Source organism: Clarias gariepinus, chromosome 17 (genome assembly GCF_024256425.1).
Source record: "Clarias gariepinus isolate MV-2021 ecotype Netherlands chromosome 17, CGAR_prim_01v2, whole genome shotgun sequence".
NCBI lineage: Eukaryota > Metazoa > Chordata > Actinopteri > Siluriformes > Clariidae > Clarias > Clarias gariepinus.
In genome coordinates this window covers 9,010,139-9,029,106 of record NC_071116.1, presented here as the reverse complement: position 1 = coordinate 9,029,106, position 18,968 = coordinate 9,010,139, and the positions used below count along the sequence as shown (strand labels likewise).

The following is an 18,968-nucleotide window of genomic DNA, read 5'->3' as shown; positions in this document are numbered from 1 at the left end:
ACAGACACGTTACATTAATAAAGCTGAATAAAACATCACCGATTGATCAGACGACAGCAGCGTCACAGGTTCAGTCTGCACCAACTTGAACCCAGGCCCTGATCTTTATTTATATGTCACTTACAAAAACTTCATTCTTCATATTCAACTTTTTGTTTTAGTAACAAATCCAGCAACCGTTTCGAAGAAAAAAAAAATTTAGGATTATGTCAAATCGTAAATATTCCAATCCTGCTTATTCAAGGAACAGATCCTGGACATTTCCAAGAACCTTTCTGGAACAAGATCCATTTTTTATTATTTACACACAACCTCTGTTATCATGTACCAATTCCAAATGTGTTTCCTAACCTGGTTAACATTTACATGATTTAAAACTATTTTAACTGAGTCTGTTCGTGCTCTGGCATCTAGGAGTTTGCCGTGCGTGCGTGTGTGTGTGTAGAGAGGATTACAGGTGTGTAATGGCGCGTGTAACATATTTGACATCCAGCGATGGACAGGTTTCCTCTCACTACAGAGCTGCTATTGTCGATTTAATGGAGCAGACACGAGCATGCATGCGTTCAAGCACACAAACACACACTGCTGTTTTTCCATTTCACTGAACTGTGTAAAACTGCAGCTAAACGTTTCAGAGCCTATTCCAGAGCCACAACTTGTCATTACTCTCACCGATCAAAAAAAACCTTAACAAATTCAAACAGTATTTCTTTAAAAAAAAAATCTTATTTTTAATATTTTATACATACAAAGTACTGTACATAAGTCTCGAGACACCACTCACTTTGTAATATTCCATTCAAGTTAAGAATGTAGGTTAAATTAAAGAAATGAGAAACAATACTTTCCTTTTGCGACGGGCTGCAAAGTGCCTAAAGATACTATTGAAATTTTTTTGGTTTATGTTGCAACTTGAGCAGCGACCTCATTTCCCCTCTCGTCTGTTCCAACCACTCAGCATTCAGCATCACCAGTACAGTACAGTAAACTAATCACCAGCCTGATCATCATCTGCGCCTGTTTTCTCACCGTTAAATGATTTTTTTTATACTTAAATGGTCGCTGTGTGGATTAACAAACAAAAACCATTAAAAACACTGGTCAGGTACAGTGACTGGACTAAGAAATCAGAGTCCAAAAAGTCATACTAGAGAACTATTTCTCAAGATTACATTAAAGAAAAAAATAGGGGTGTATCAAGACTTACACATTTCTGTATAATTGTGTATTGCTTTTCTGAAGAACAGCAACAATACACTCACTCACTAACTCACACACTTACTCACTCACACACATCAGCATACCCGTACCTGCAAAGCTCTGTTCTGCTGGATGGGACAAACTGATAAGGAAGGGCAGCTAAAACAGGAGTGTTGTCGCTCCCAGCGGGTAGAGTGGGGGACACGCCAACGTGGCACGAGCTGATTTATGACACCGTGCACTTTCACACTTTACCTGCGTTTCCGCCCCTCCAGCGGAGGTCACCTCTACACATATGCTGGCCTTCTGTCTCTTCTGCCCTTCCACCGAACGTGCGAGTGTGTATCACTGAAAGACATCAGAAAGACATCTATTGTAGAAAGAGGGGGAGAAACGATATGAGAGAAAGGCATGTTAGAATATCGGAAAGGCAGGCATGATAAATGACAACGCTATCCATGAAGAACCCAACATTTTATTCAGGTTGGAACATACAGGTGTTGATTTGAATAACAATTGCATTTTTTTTGTTGTTGCATAGAATGTGGTAACATATCTCAGGGGTGACACTCACTTCAAAGCGACTAAATATAATTATAAACAACAATGTTCATTGATCGTTTTTATCGTTTAATAGAAGCCATGATGGCTTCGAGTCACCTGAACCAAATCATGTGTCAAAAGGATAATAACAGGGTTAAGGTGAACATTTACCCCTATAGGCACCAAAAGTAATGTTGTACACTGATGTTGTACTGTTGCCTGTTTAAGGGTACAGTCATGGTACCCATTCTGCCATTGACATAACAACCTTTATTCTTTCCCCCTCCTAACCCTCAGAGTCTTTGGAGCCGACCTATCAGCAGCTGCAGAAAATGAAGCTGGACAAGAGTCCCTTTGTGGTGGTCTCCGTGATCGGCCAGGAGCTGCTGAGCGCCGGGCACCACGGCGCGTCGGTGGTGGTTCTGGAAGCGGCGCTGAAAATCGGCACATGCAGTCTCAAACTGCGCGGCTCGGTCTTCTCCGCCCTCAGCAGTGCCTACTGGTCGCTGGGCAACACCGAGAAAAGCACCGCCTACATGCAGCAAGACCTGGAGGTAGCCAAGACTTTAGGTGAGTGAGTGCTAAAGATTTCATCTATAATTCGCGTTCTCGTCCACTTTATGAACACAATACAGTATTAAGCACATAAAGTGTTGCTTGTGTCGCATCACGGATCAGCGCATCACACTCAGAAAGTGAATTCTGCTCTCTTCTGCTTTCATAAGCCCACAGATAGTTACAATCCTTTAGTATCGCTGTGATTGACAGGACAGACTGTGTACGTCAATCCTGTGGTTCGATTTGCCTCAGATAACTTTAATCATTTACAGCACAGACAACGGTGTCACTCAGTGGTCCTTATCATTTGGACGTTAGATGCATTGGTGCAGGAGGTATCAGAGCTCAGAGCTGATTTCATGCTATGTAAAGTTTCTTTGCGTACCCAACCACACACACATCCGCCCCCCCCCCCCCAAACACTGCACCTTGCACTTCCTCCAACATTGTGTGTAAATTTGAGTGCCTAATCATAAAAGACTAAATTAACTGAATTCTCCAGGTTAATTAAGGATCTGATAATCACATGAATTATAGTATTAGCTGATTTTAATTGAATGGCTCGTTAATGGGTGTTAATACCTTTTACTACACCATTAATGGAAATGACTTCACATATGCATACTTTGTAAGAAAAACATTCATTGACTAATCACTTCTTCAGGAAAAAAAAAAAAAATTGTCAGACAGATTTTTTACTAGAATGAACTAAATTATCTGCCTCTAAGAATCTGTAGATCGTATTTTATAAATGTGTTAAAAAATTTAACTTTATTCAAGATATTTGCACTTTTGCTGAGATATAAATTTTTGCAATGTTAGCTCTGAACACTAGCTTTCGTGCTGTAAATGCGAAAACCACAAAACCGAGGACGCCTCGCAACACGTCCTGAAAATGACTTTGTTTCCATCAAAACCTACATCGAGTTCCGCATTTTCACATCAAAGTGATTGATGAGGAGTTCTGAAGGGAGATGATGAAATCAGGTCATGGAATCACATTTTCATACAGAAGCTGCACTTTACCCGTCGAGCTGCCATATTCGATGAGATCCTGATACCCGATTCACACCTGAAGACAGGGACTAGGAAGTTCTTTCACACACAGCAAAGGAGAAATGAGTATGACCTGGAGCATGTGCAAGATAATTGACATTCCGAGAAACCTTAAACAAGCAAGTTATTCGCTCAGTTTTAGTACTTCTTCTTTGTATAGATACAGCAGACTTTCCAGGAAGACATGCTTCTTAAATAAAGTACACAGCTAAGCTTTGCACGCGTCTCAGGAACACCGCATCACTGCACTCGATTGAGACATGAAAGCTTTGCGCTGTTTGATCACGGCTCTTTCCTTCCCCTGGTAAGCAGAGGCACACTCCCGCGAGCCACAGTCCAGTTTGAACACTTAAGACGTGCACAGCAGCTGGATTTTGATCGAGCTTTCAGCGCCACGGAAGGCATTACTGCTTTTCTTGGGGTATGGGGTTGCGGGAGCGTGAAGCTGAGACGGTCGAGAGGTCAGTCCAGTGGAAAATTCAGCTCCTCCTGGGATGAACCTCTAGTCGTCTCAAGTCTTTAGTTCCCAAACCAACACCTCACCTGGGGTCTTCTAGTCAAAAATCACAAAGTAACCACATTGAAGAATCTCATTTCTGTTGCTTGTCTCTATCCCAGTTGATTTGACGAGTATATGACGAGTATAAACCTTTTAACTTTTGCTCCTTGATGATGTTTTGATGTTTTTTTAATGCTGCATAGTTCCTGGCGAATGTTTCAGCAATAATGCCAGTATTTGAGTTTCGATATCATCTTTAGTTTCTCTGAGTGTATTTAACCTCAGTTTGGCATATTTTCTTTAATGGCTTTGCATTAGATTTGACTTGAATTTTTTTGTGTGTTTTTCTGAATATGTAACTTGATTTGTTCTAAAATTTAGATCATGATGGTTAATATAAATACACATATGAATTTTATTACTTTTACAACATCTTACCCTACCATACACAAGAGTATGCATGCGTGAGAGTCTTCTTACTCTAAACTGCCATGATGTCATCGGTATGTTATCTTTAAGCGGAGGGGCCTCCCCCTGGATTCAGCTCGCCACATTCACTTTTTATATGTAACTCGGTACTTTGCGCCATTACTCTAATCCTTTCCTGGAGGATGAAAGCACTGTAAGCATTTTGAGGTTGTCCTGCTAACACCATTTCATTCGCAGCTGATTCGTCTCTCTCCAGCTGCCAGATGTGACAGATGTGGGAAACACTCTGTTCGGAAGATATTGGCTGTTAAAGAGATCTCTAGTCCAGTTTATATTTTAAAGCCTGGGTTAATCAGCATTACAGCACTGATCTGGTTCTGGGTATAAAAATACATTACACTTTTTTTTTTCTCTCTCTTTTTTCGATTCGCTCTAAAATGTCTGTCAGCACAAATATCAGCGAAGTAAGTGTAACATTCGCACCTTGGAGTGCTGACGAAAGAGAGAGAGGGAGTTGTGTGATTTGTCACTTTGAAAGAGTCATTTAATGTCATGGTTTCGAGATGGCAGCTGAGAAAGCGTGTGAGCACAGCAAGGCGTGTGTTTGTGTGTGTGTGCGTTAGTCTGAATTGCTGACGCGTCATGTCTTGCAGGTGACCAGGCAGGTGAGTGCAGGGCTCATGGGAACCTCGGCTCAGCCTTCTTCTCCAAGAGCAATTACCGCGAGGCCCTGACCAATCACAGGAACCAGCTTGTCCTGGCCATGAAGCTGAAGGACAGAGAGGTAAATGTGTGTGTGGGGGTGTGTGTGTGTGTGTTTGTGTGCACGTTCTTTGTACAGTATATGTCTACGTATGTATATGCAGGAGGTTCTGATAGTAAATAAGACGTTCTTTGAAAAAACATGTGTTTAAAAAGTCCCTCCGCATTGGCCGCATGTAGAAGGTTACGGGAGAGTATTCGTTTAATGAAACTCATTATTTCACTCATGTATTTATTTATTAAATAAAATAAAAAAAATCTGTGTATTTACCGCCAGGTTTAAATATGTCACTACTCACTACTCCTGCTTTTCGTGGACCACAGTTTTACTAAACCAGCATTTATTAATTATTTACTCAGATAAATAAAAAGAAATGCAATTTACTGAAAGCATAATGCAATAAATCACACTCAGGACACTCGAGTCAATGCCATGTGGTCCTGGTTAGTAGACACTAACACTACGAAGTGCACGTATGCTTCAAAGGGAATCCCATGGATACGTTACCGCTTCAGTTTTACCGAAAGAGTCGACGCAAAAGAATCGAGCGGTTTGTAGTGCACTCGGACGTCCTGACTAATTGCTGTGGAGTGTTATGAAAGGAGTCACATTTGATCTTCTCAGCCAGCCATGGCTTTCTGCTGAGGAAGTGATGAATGTTATTGTCACTGCCCTCGTTCGCTCCGTTGGCCGTGCCTGCACTCGGTCTCAGTCTGGTGCTCTGTCTGCTCCTCACTCGACTGCGTAGCCAGAGCAGGCATTTATCCCCTCCCCAGCCACCTGGAATAAAGTCATCTCTCAGGAGCAGGGCATTTTTCCTGATTAGTCTGCAATTAGCCCTAAAACGTCGAGCTGCAAGCTGAAACCCAGAGAGATAAATACAGGACTAATCAAGTCGCCTTGTGAACGGTAATAATCTCATCCGTCTGTGAAGAGCTGTCGAGGGTAATCGGAACTGTTTCATTTTCCTACATGCTAAAGATTTATACTCGATTTAGTCACTCAACACATACACAGCGATTTGTACGGAACGCTACAGTGACGTTATATAGTGTAACAGGAATGTTACATATTTCCAATGTTTCCTTCTGTTGAATAAGCAAAACCCGAAAATTTGCATTTATACCATGAATACGGCTTCCGTGAGACGTTTTAGATTTTTCACGACAGCGTGGGCTTTCCACCCTCATTCCCCTCTAAATGCCCTTCACTGTGTGAAGCACAGCACGAGAGCCCCCCCCCACCCCCTACCGTATTCAAGCCCTCCTCATTCTCAGCTCGAGCGCCAGGCCACGTTCACACGTACCGTAGTAGAACATGTTGGCAGAAACGAATGCCTCTGCCATCACGCGCAAACTGCCACTGCGGCTGCATTGCATGCTGGGTAGTAGAGGGTGTCAGATTCTACAGCGCTTCTGGCTGGATAGTGGTGGCAGGATGGATGGAGCTAACGAGGTAGATATAGCTTATGTGGCAGGAAATGTGTGTGTGTGTGTGTGTGTGTGAGAAGTAGATAAACTACAGCCCTGATCTGCTCCAAGTTCTTCATTATTCACTTCAGAAGGTCACTGTGACACTCACGGTAACCTTCTTTTCTCCCCTTCTGTCCTTTATCACCGAGTCCCAGTAGCCACCTCAGAGTACGGACTGATAATCTGTCAATAAGGAGCAGGGTTACGTTGATAAATGTGTGTGTGGAGCAAAGGAGTAAAGTGCTCTTAAGTGATGGCACCTCTTTATCGGTCTCCTTATTAGGTGAGTGACTCACATGACTCAACTTTCTATGACAAAATGCTGGTACTGGAGACTCCTTCCGTTAGGGCTGCTGTTCGAGGAAACCTTCTGACCAATCAGAATCGAGAATTAATCTGGTTCTCATTTAAGTAATTAAATAGAATAGGGATGCTCTAAATCATTACCACAGTTAAAGTAAATAAGGACTTGTTAGTCAGAATTAGTCAAAAACTGGAAAACATATGCATTCATTCACTTGGTTATGAAAAGCAGTTATGCCGTGTGCAGATAAGTATTTCAGGACTATATATTTTCTTTATATATATATTTGTTGCAGGCTCAAGAGGGAGATTCTAAGCTGTCAGTATTTCCACATTCAGTGTCATGAATAATAAATTCACATCTGCTCCAAGGAAGAAGTGAGTTGCCTGGTCTGGTGGTGTTACTTCAGAAAACTCTTAAAAATGACGCGAGACTGAATGACAGATTAAGAGAGAGGCGGCTGGAATTAAAGGACGGATCGTATAATTCGCTCACTTATTGAGAGATTTGTCTCAGCTTAGCCCTGATTTAAAGGCGAGATGAAAGAGCATTAAATAATGCGGATTGTACTTGCTGTGTAAGGAGCAGGTGGCTGGGGACTGCTAACGGATGCCTCTTATTGGATTTTTAAATAAGTCTTTAAAAGATTTGTCTTTTATTATTACAAGTCCTAGAATCGATTGTAACAGATAGGGCCAAGTTTTTAGTATAAGGTCGGTTTTTACTTTCCTTTTTTTAGATGCTCAAGTGTTTTTGTGTGGATTTTTTTTTCTTTTTCTTTTTTCTTGCGTGAAATGAATGAAGTAGCCCAAGAGTGTAACAGTTACACACATGGAGTGTGCACGTTTGTCAAAACGTTGTGGTGACGTGACTTTGGCAACGTTACTAACATAGGGGCAGTGTTGGTATTGGGTTGTTTTAAAGGTAATATTGCTTTGATGAAATGACATCAATACATGATGGAATTATGTTGCAAAACCGACTTCAGAACAATATTAGTCCTAAGCAGGACTTGAACTTGGGTCGCTGCAGCGAGAGAACTGCCTGCTTACCCCTGGGTAACTTGATGTTGATGCTATTAAATGTGCATACGTACAATGAACATCACAAAAAAACACTGTTTATTTGGAAAATAAGACTAAAGGGGAAAATTTTGTATTATCTGTTTCAGTAATTATCTGTTCTGTGAAAGCGGACATGATGCAGTTTTGATGCAAACTCCATATTACAATAGAGCCATTTGGGAGCTAAGATAATTGTAATATTTCTGAAAGAAACTAAAATAGAGAGGTAACATTACAGCACAAAAAGACACGTTACATGAAATACACACGCTGTGTGCGGGAGACTGCTGTGTCTATCTGTGTCTGATCAACGCTGTTAGAATCGTAAGGGACCATGGATGTGGTCAGACGTTGTGTAAATGGACGTTAATCTGAATAAATGCTCTAAATAAGGTTAAATTGTCATCAAACATCAAAATAATGCTTCAAATAAGATTAAAATGTATTTGCAACATTGTGTTTGGGTCATTCATTTTCTCAATCTAACTTTCAAAAACAATATTGTCCTGTCGATACAACTGCATTACATCGCTCATCCAACATTAAGATGCAGAGTTTATTGAACAGAACAAAATACCAAATGGCAGTCAGGAAAACAGGCCGAGCCAAAACACAAGAACGTCAAACAACCGCCGAACTAATCCGAAGGGAAAGACAGGCGAAGACAAGCAACGATGACAAACAGACTGAGATTCCAAAAACCAGTGTGTCTAAATGAATTGGACAGTGTAGAGTGATTCAAGACTTCATAAAGACTAGACCTGCTTTTTGCCAGAGTGTGCAGAATCGTCCTGAACTGAAAGTCTTAATGGTTCCTGGTGTTAAGACACACCGGACTGGGTCAGACTGACTTATCGACTCAGAGTTTGTGTTTTGTGTTATTAGGGTTTTTAGACAGAAATTCTGTTTCAGTTTATTTCGTGATCTGATCAAAAAATGTCTCATGAACCGTTAAGCTCCACCCACTTCCATTTTGAGCTTATTTCAGATAACAATAGCCTTAGGAAAGACATGTCTTTGTGAATTCTGCACGTCCACATGTATTACATTTACCCCAGTGTGTGTGTGTGTCTCTGGCACACACCTCTGTATGGGCGAGGCTCCTGTAAGCAGTGCTGTCTAACGCCATCATCTGCTCTGCAGCACCTGGTCTCATTCCGTAAACACTTCTGGCCCATGTCTCTCTAATTACCGTGGCTCACAATCACGCTGCAATTCTTGTTTTACACACCTGCAGTGTACACACACACACACACACACACACACGTGCACACACACTCAGCAGCAGTTTCCCACTGCTGTAAAACGAATCATTTCTTATGATGCTGAACAAGATTTCAGATGATGAAAGGTACATGGTGCAGGTATATAAAGTTCTGTGCATCGACTCGAAACTTTTCGCTTCAGATTATCGAATATCAGCTTGTTGGGTTTTAATCAGCGACTACATCATTAATTAAAGTTAGAGCATCGAGGGAGCATAATGGAATTCGGTCATAAATAGCCTATTGATGCGTTGAGAATTTTTACAGTGAAATGAGGCTTGCAGTCTATGTCAATAAAGCCATGAAAATTAAAAGCCATATGTGTGTGTGTGTGTGAGAGAGTGTGGGGGGTGGGGGGGCTAATGAATCAGGTTTCCAAAGCAGAGCGCTTCGTCACCCTGCCTTTGTAGTCGAGCCAACACCGGCATGTTATTTAATTTTTCCTTGCAGGAGATATCTCCTGTCATGATCCCCGCATTACCGATGAAACATCAACACACACTTCTCCTTCGCTCAACCCCTCCCGCGACTAAACCCCCCCTCCCTCCTCCGAACCCAGAATATTCACAGCGTGTGCTTCTGGCTAATAAAAACGCAGGCCTCTGAAAAGAAAACATTAAAATTTTATGGCGTTAGACACTTGTATTCCAAACAGTAAAGATAAAGCTCTGGAGGGTCGAAAGCCGAAAGGACGTCAGTTATATGGACTTATGGAAAGAAAAAACAAACAAACAAACAAATAAATAAAAAAAAAAACCTTGCAGATTATACAGATGTACTGTATGACGGTCGTGTTTCGAATGAAGCGAGCATTGCGGTTAACAGGATGAACTGACACAGGGAGAGTGATGGATCGTATCATTCCTGTCGTTCATTGAGAGCTTTTTTCCCCCCTTCCATCTTAAGCCCAGGGAAGAACAAGCATGAAAGAAGGCAAATCGCACTTTATTGCAGAAATGCCCTCCAGCCTTCAGGACTGCAGCGAACGCAGCCGGCACTGAAAATCTCCGTGTTTTCCTGCGTCTTTTCTTTCCTTTACCCACACAGCTGTCGCGCGGCATGAAACCCGCCAGTTGCTCTCGCCAGTAATTCGCGTGACGCCGAGCACATTTTAATCGCATTTCAATGGCGTATTTTCACGTATTCATTAGACACAGAGATATCGGATGTGACGGCAGCTGTAATTGGTTTGGGTTTCGTCGAGTTAGAATGTGCTGATTGTCTCCGAGCCGCGTCCTCTTTGTGACTCGCGCTCACTTTGTGCTCGCCCAATTAAAGAAATTCCCGGAAAGACGTGCTTCATTTGGGGCCCTTTTCAACCAAAGTCTCATTCTGTTTTGAATCTGATGGGAGGAATAATTGTAGGTGGTCATCTCTCACCGTACAGCAGTGTCTTAAAGCGGACGCCTTTAAGTGTTTTTGAGCATGTGTACATACAGAAATTGGAATATTATGCATTAAAAATGAATTATGTTCTAGTTTTTTGAGATAGTGTGTGCGTGTGTGCATGCAAACATGTGTTTGTTCTGGAGGTCATTAGTAGCCATGGTGTGTGTGTGTGTGTAGATTATCCCCACAAGAGTTAAATGTGAAACCCCTGACATTACAGGAATGTTGTTCGACTCCATATGTAGAAACGCTCACTGCAAAATACCTCTTTTTACTTTTATTTAACCCCAGCATTTTTACCCAAACCTCCATATCTGTAGTGTGTGTAGGCAAGGATTTTTCAACACGTTTCCCCGCAATGAAATAACAGTTTACTCAAACCTAGTTTAAGTGGAGAATTTGTTGGGACAGTCGGTAAATGTTTAGGAAAAACACAGTTTTCTGAAGAGTGCTTGAACTCATGTATTCTTTATTCAGATGTTTTTATAAACTGATCTGTAAATCACTCAGCTTTCCAAAGACGGCGTTGGTGTTTATGCGAGTCATGCGTCCTTTCGTTACTGCGTGATCGTTCATGGATACCACAAGATCTTCGGGAATGTATAAAGTAACTGGAAAGACTTCATTTGCTTCAGGGTTGGAAAGTTGGATGAAATTCCGGATGAGCAGCTTTGGTTAGATGTTCTGTTATATGTTAGCTTACTGTACATACTGTCTGATCTGGTGGTAATGTTAAATTCACCTGCACTTAACCCAGTAAAGTTTTAACCTTATCTTTCGTTATTGGGTTTTCAGCGCCCCCCCCCCCCCCCCCCCACACACACACACACACAGCCAAACCTATGTGGACACCTGACCATCACCCTCCGTATGTAGATCTTTCCCAGTCTATAGTACTAATGTTTGCTGTACAGTTTCCTTTCACTGGAATTAAGATGCCCAAACCTGTTACAGCTTAACCTTGTTCCCGCTGGACAAACTGAGACTCATAAAGACATGGTTTGAGAAGTTTAGAGAAAAAGAATTTAAGTCTACAGCATGACCTCAACCCCACTGATCTCTTTTGTGATGAGGATGGGTTCCCTGTTGAGTCTGGCTCCTCTGAAGGTTCTTCCTATTGTCATCTCAGAGAGGTTTTTTCTTGCCTGTCACCGTCGCCCTCGGCATGCTCATCATTTCCATATTTTTTTTAAGGCTGTAAAGCTGCTTTGTGACGGTGACCATTGTTAACAACACTATATTAAAAAACTGAATTGAAATTGAATTGAATTGATGCTCCTGTGGCTAAACACACACGCACATACGACACACACACACACACGCCATCTCAGGGAGTGCTCAAGAGAGATTGATTTAGGGTTGTTTTTTTTTGTACAATGCAGCACTATAATAAAACTCTTACACTACCACATGCATTTTAAAGGCCAGACTTTGTGCTACTTTTGTGCTCTGCAGGATCTTCACCTGCGTAAAAAAAGACACTTTCCGAATTTTCCAAATTGCCAATTTTCTAGGCTAATTATTTGCCTGCTTACACACAAAATAAATTCAATTTAAAAAAGATGGAAATGTGCATTGACCAACAGACGCCAGCGATGCAAACAAAAAAAAGGATACATGTGTACAGGATTGAGACTTCCGGCGCCCCTGTCCACAGCCACGATCCTAAATCTAGTGGAAAGCCTTCCCAGAAGACTGGAGGTTATGACGACAGCAAAGGGGAGGTCTTGTTCAACAAGAGCACAAGTGTAATGGAAGAACAGATAGCTAATTTTGCACTCAATATAACTGTATTGGTGCTGATTTTTTTTTCCATGTTATATACATTTTATACAGAAAATGTGTGTGCCAAAGAAGCTACTTCTAAAATGTACAATACAGTATGCAACGTGGAAGTGACCAATCCTGCTTCCCCTGAAGTTGTTATATTCAACCGTGTTGGACAGATAATTTTATGTTTCATGCTAATGTGCCCCAAAAATGGCCTTTTTTCAGTATTATACTGTCTCACTTTCAAATAATAATCATTAAAAATGCAAATTATTCATATTTCTTTAAGTATTGATAATAAAATTGGTGTAAGCTTCTACAAGCATATGACCTGTAAAAATTGTTGCTTGTTAATAAAGCATTCAGTACAAAATTAAGGATTTTTAATTGTTGATGATGTCTAACAATGTCAAATTTATGATGCAATATCTTAACACAGGATTATGTTTGATCATGTGAAATCTATATTGGCCAGTTTCATCCTGAATCAGAGTTAAGATCATTGAACGATTTGAATTTTAAAAAAGTTACAGATACTACACCTAGGTGAGACACTTTTTAGCACTAATACCATCTTTTGGACGACTGTGTGTCCTCAAGAATCGTAATGAACATTTGAGTATAAAATGGCAATTTATTTCCAATAGAAGCAATGCTTAGAATATTCCACACATTCCCCAAAAACCCTTAAAACTACAGAACTGGATTTTTTTTTTTTTTTTTGTGTGAACATTTCCATGTGTCTTTTTATGTCTTGGCAGTGTGTTTGACTTTGTGGCTCAAAATATTGTACATAAGCACAGAGAGCTCTGTGGAACTTGCAGAGTGCTGATAATGCGTGTGTGTCCTGATCTCTGCAGTGTGTATTCATGTATATCCTTTGTGAAGTCCGGTTGTACACCGAGTATTCGTAGGCATGAGACAGCAGACAAACAGAGATTACAGCCCCAACACACAAGCGTATGCGCTGTTGTCAGTGAGATTAATGACTGCTGAGGTATTGACTGGTTACTGTTCCTCTTTCCTTCCAGTCCTTTCCTCGCTCTCTCTCTCTGTGTCCCTCCCTCCCCATGTGTCTCTCTCTACTCTGTGGGATAGCACCACATGTGTGCTGAAATAGAAACTGAAATTGTAAAAGGCAGTCATTTTTTTTTGCACAGCAAGTCCACATACTGTATGAATGATTATATATATATATATATATATATATATATATATATATATATATATATAGTAGTCTATAGTATAGTAATGAAGTATAGTATGTAGTATAGTATAGTAATGAAGTCATTACTATGTGACAGACATTCGCACCAGAGCAGAAGTGTGCTGTGACTCACGTCATACGAGTTCAGTTTTAATTCCTTCCAAAAATGTATAATTTTCACATTTTCAGATCATTTCTCTATAATGTAATTAGTGTCCCTAAAAACGTTTCCAGTAAATATAATAACTGAAAGTAGTGCCATTACAGTACATACGTCATCCACTGCTTTTTTTTCTTTCATTTCAGTTCTTTGGGACTTTATATACGAATATATTTCCTTCAGAATCACACTTTGAAATACAAATAATCATAAAAGCAAGGACGATATTTGGCCCTGAGCTTTTCTGACAGCTACAAATGTTTAGTCCTATTTATAGAATTCCAGAAACAAAACTGCTGCTATTTCCTTGCTTCAAACCAATGTGTCGTCAGTGTAAGCTGTGTTTAGAGCAGTTGTGGCTAAACTGCAGCTTATGTACGCTTCCTGGCCAAAAAATAAAAAAAGCCACACAATAATATTTCATTTGCCGCTTTTAACTTTGGTTATGGCAATGTGGTGGCCAGTTCATGTGTGAAAATGATTCCTCATGCTCCCAGAAACGCTCTTTCACAATTTGAGTCTTGGAATATGCCGCACCATCAGGGGCGAAATGCTCGGTTCATGGGACACCCTGGTCATTCAGTACGTTCAAGTCATCAGCTAACTTTCTTTTAATGCTGCATAATGTTGTTGAGGCTAGACCTGACCAAATGAAGCCACCCCAGATCATAACACTGCCTACAGAGGCTGGTCCAGTGGGCACTATGCAGGATGGATGCATCGCTTCATGCACTTCTTTTCTGATCTCATCAGACCACATTACCTTTTTCTATTGCTCCAAAGTCCAATCTTTATGCTCCCTACCAAACTAAAGCTTTTTATTCCTACTAATAATTTTATTTATTTTATTTTTTTTTGGGACAAGTAGTTTCTAGTCCTAATTTTTATTTCCGATCACATTTTTTCCACGAAGTTGACAGTTTAGCACTATTCTTCCAGGACATATTAATAATAAATTTGCACAGTTCTTAACCAAATTCCAGTCACTTTATTTTCATTCTTTTGATTTCGATGCAGGCCAACAATTTGACCGTTCTGAAACAGTGACTTTTTGATGAAATTACTTTACATTTCTATGAGCATGTTTTTTTTTTTTTACAGCAATTATTGCAGCAGTATGGTACTGTCTTAATGGAAAACTATACACAAGGTTATTTTTTTTGCATGGAACTGCTAAGTCCAGGTACACCTCCGTGACACACACACAGACTGTTGTTGAAATTGTTTCTCTGCTGTAGTGGAGCGTGTGGTTAGTAAACATGCTTCTTGCTCGGATGGTGTTTTAAATCAGTTTCGCCTCCATGCGGCGCACTGACGTCCTTTCTGCAACCTTTTCATAATGCCTTGTTATTTGATTCCTAAGAAGCACAAATCCAGTAATATCCTCTCCTCCTGAATTCAGTCTTTGAAGATTTTTGTAGCTGGTCTTGATTTGGACTGTAATTTAAACCACTAGCTTGTCAGCTAGTCAGCTTGTGCAGAGTTTCACCTGTTTTACACACGCTGGACCCGTCTGGTTCTCATGGAGAGTGTTTGGTCTGACATCGTTTTTTTGTTTTTTTTTACTAGTAATATGAAATGTTCTGCACAAGCCATCGTTGTAGTATGGTATTACACACTGACACACCGCACTTATGTTATGAAAGTTCACATTGATGGTTATAAAAACCAGTTAAAGCCAGTTGCTTGCAGTTATTATTCTTTTTTTAATACCAGGTTTAGGAAAGAAAAGAGATAAAGTAAGATGCCTAGAGAGAGGGTGAGAGGCACACATGCAGACATTGAGACAGCTGGAAAGGGGAAGAGACTGAAAGCAACAGTGGGGGAGTGAAATACAAGAAGCAGGATGGAGAGAGAAACCAGCGGAGAGGGGAATATATATACACACACACACACACACACACACACACATGCACACACACAAACACAAACAGGCATCACTCAGGATAAGAAATGTGCACTGCACAGAGACACAAACCGATCTATATTAATGTTCCAGATATTCACAAATCTGCGTTTACATTCCTGCATAGGATGTGGGTTTATCTCAGTAAATCAGATTTGACTAAGAATTTTGCTGAGCTTAGATCCAATTTCTACGATCTATACAAATACTAGAGATGTCGAAGTGCTAAGTTTCTGTAATTGAGTAATCAAGTTTGCTGAAGTCGTAAAGCGTTTGTTTTTATACTAATGCACACAGGTCCTGTATGCGGCTCAGATGAGAAATATCACTGAGAGCAAAAGAAATAAATCTGGCACTGTAGAAGACAGGAAATCAATCCTCTATATTGAATATCCGCGTATCCACTATGCATGCCAAAAATATATGGACACTTGACTATAACATTTATACTGTATGTGCTTGTGTCGCTATCGTACCTTCTAGTGAACTGAAATAGTAATAATGTTACAGCATACAAAGTCATCCTACAGTATACAGTTGTGTGCCTTCAACTTTGTGGTACCAGTTCGGAGTGTGTAATGGTCAGGTATAATGGTTTGGTCATATCATGTGGAGGTAATCTATTCTCTAATCACAGTCGTTTCTTGTGTCACTGTAGTTTCGAATTTGAAATATGGTTATGTAGAATATTCCCTCGCCTGTCACTTGTCTTTATGTACAGTACACCTGTTCAACTGCTTGTTAAGGCAAATGTATAATCAGCCAATCACATGGCAGCAACTTAGTGCAATTAGACATGTAGAGATGGTCAAGACGATCTGCTGAAGTTTAAACCGAGCATCAGAATGGGGAACAAAGGTGATTTAAATGACCTTGAACATGTCATAGGCTGGTCTGAGTATTTCAAAAACTGCTGATCTACTGGAATTTTTACACACAACCATCTCTAGGGTGCTGATAGAAAGGCAACTTAAATAATATCATGTTATTACAGTGGTCAAAATGCATGATGGATGCATCGCTTCATGCACTTCTTTTCTTCACCTGACATGCACATCACTCTGGAATAGGGTCAATCCAATCTCATCAGACCACATGACCTTTTTCTATTGCCTTAAAATTCAATCTTTATTCTCCCTAGAAAACTAAAGCCTTTTATTCCTACTGATAATTGGTTTTCTTACGGCCACACAGCTGTTTAGTCCCAGTTCAGTGAACTCCTGTCACATTGTGTGTGGGTGGAGGTCCTCTTCCATAGCCATGATTCCTTTCCGTTATTTTCCGGTTTCAGCTTCACCAAGCGTTTAAGTGATTTCTATTCCTAATTTTTTTTTCCCGATCATATTTCTTCCATGAAGTTGACAGTTTAGCACTATTCTTCCAGGACACATTAATAATGCATTGGACAGTTCCTAACCAAATTCCAGTCAGTTCATTTTCATTCCTTTGTTTTCGATGCAGGCCAACAATTTGACCGTTCTGAAACAGTGACCTTTTTTAAACAGGTATTGTATTACTACACTTAATAGACAAACCAGATCTTTAATCAGACGGAGCTGTGGACATTTCTATGAGTGTGTGTTCACATGGAAAGATGTTTTCTAGAAGAGATATTTACAGAACCTGTGTGACATGTTGGGTGTCAATACAGCTCTGCTTGTGGTGGTGTATTTTAACAGATACTGTACTGTTATATAAATTCTTTAGAGTACATTAAGATGAATCACTAAACACTCGCGTCTATTTGTGGGAAACCCTTTCTAGTGTGCAAGCTGTCTGATTGTGTGGTTATGTCACGTACAGCATTGCCTGAGTTTTTCAGTTCCTCTTCAGACTCAGCATCGCTGAACTTCAAACATGCAGTGTTCTCCAGTTTCTGTCCAAGTCTTTTTATAGATCCCTGCGTTCTTTATAACGGTAAAGGTTGCAGTATAAATAAATAATGGCAGAGGTGTTTCCTTACTATCATACTGAAGAACTCTCTTCCACACTGATTAGTTGTAAGGGGTTAAAGATATCTTTTTACTATGTCTTTAAGTAGTTAACACGGGGTCTCAGAGCTCCCTCAGTGTTTATATATTTATGCTATATTGTGTTTATATATTTAGGCCAACACACATCCTTCTGGGACTGGCGAACTGACAGAGCTAGCGACCAAATGTTATCCACTGACAGTTAGTGTAAATAGTTAGTGAAAGTAGTTTTAAATTCTTACCGGTACTACAGTATGTTGCCAAAGGGAGAGGAGAATAAACCATAGAGGTGGTGGACAGTCTTGTAAATCGTGTGTTTCTCTTTAGATTTTCACTTATTCCTCTTTAAAATATCAGTTCCATTGACCTACGTGTTCCAGGCTTAAATCCCAAACAGTCATTAAATGGAAAGCTAATGCACTAGGTTGTACTGTACAATCCATTGTCACACACACGTATACTATAGTAGTGCCTTTGATCAGGGGTTGAAAAGCAAATTGGAATTTAGCCTTGTGTTAGGAGATAGTTTGTTCTGTACAGTCGTGGCCAAAAGTTTTGAGAATTACACAAATATTAGTTTTCACAAAGTTTGCTGCTAAACTGCTTTTAGATCTTTGTTTCGGTTGTTTCTGTGATGCACTTAAATATAATTACAAGCACTTCATAGTTTTAAAGGCTTTTATCGACAATCACATGACATTTTTGCAAAGAGTCAGTATTTGCAGTGCTGGCCCTTCTTTTTCAGGACCTCTGCAATTCGACTGGGAATGCGCTCAATCAACTTCTGGGCCAAATCCTGACTGATAGCAACCCATTCTTTCATAATCACTTCTTGGAGTTTGTCAGAATTAGTGAGTTTTTGTTTGTCCACCCGCCTCTTGAGGATTGACCACAAGTTCTCAATGGGATTAAGATCTGGGGAGTTTCCAGGCTATGGATCCAAAATTTCAACCTTTTTAATTGTTCTTTACCAAACTGTTGTTGGATTGTTGAAAGAAGTTGCTGTTGGAGTGTGTTTTGGTACCATTCCTTATTCATGGCTGTGTTTTGGGGCAAAATTGTAAGTGAGCCCACTCCCTTGGATGAGAAGCAACCCCACACATGAATGGTCTCAGAATCCTTTACTGTTGGCATGACACAAGACTGATGGTAGCGCTCACCTTTTCTTCTTCGGACAAGCCTTTTTACAGATGCCCCAAACAATCGGAAAGAGGCTTCATCGGAGAATATGACTTTGCCCCAGTCCTCAGCAGTCCATTCACCATACTTTCTGCAGAAGATCAATCTGTCCCTGATGTTTTTTTTTGGAGAGAAGTGGCTTCTTTGCTGCCCTTCTTGACACCAGGCCATCTTCCAAAAGTCTTCGCCTCACTGTGCATGCAGATGCGCTCACACCTGCCTGCTGCC

At 40.4% G+C, this 18,968-nt stretch overlaps 1 protein-coding gene across 3 annotated transcripts in view; it reads left to right on the top strand.

Annotated features, from left to right (window-relative positions):
- Window positions 1-18,968, top strand: part of ttc28 (tetratricopeptide repeat domain 28) — a 216,735-nt gene that overhangs the window by 139,057 nt on the left and 58,710 nt on the right. For all 3 annotated transcript variants that reach the window (XM_053515893.1, XM_053515892.1, XM_053515896.1), the window contains 2 exons: window positions 2,044-2,316; window positions 4,942-5,072. In XM_053515893.1, the coding sequence (XP_053371868.1) occupies window positions 2,044-2,316; window positions 4,942-5,072 (404 nt within the window). The remainder of the gene's footprint in view (window positions 1-2,043; window positions 2,317-4,941; window positions 5,073-18,968) is intronic.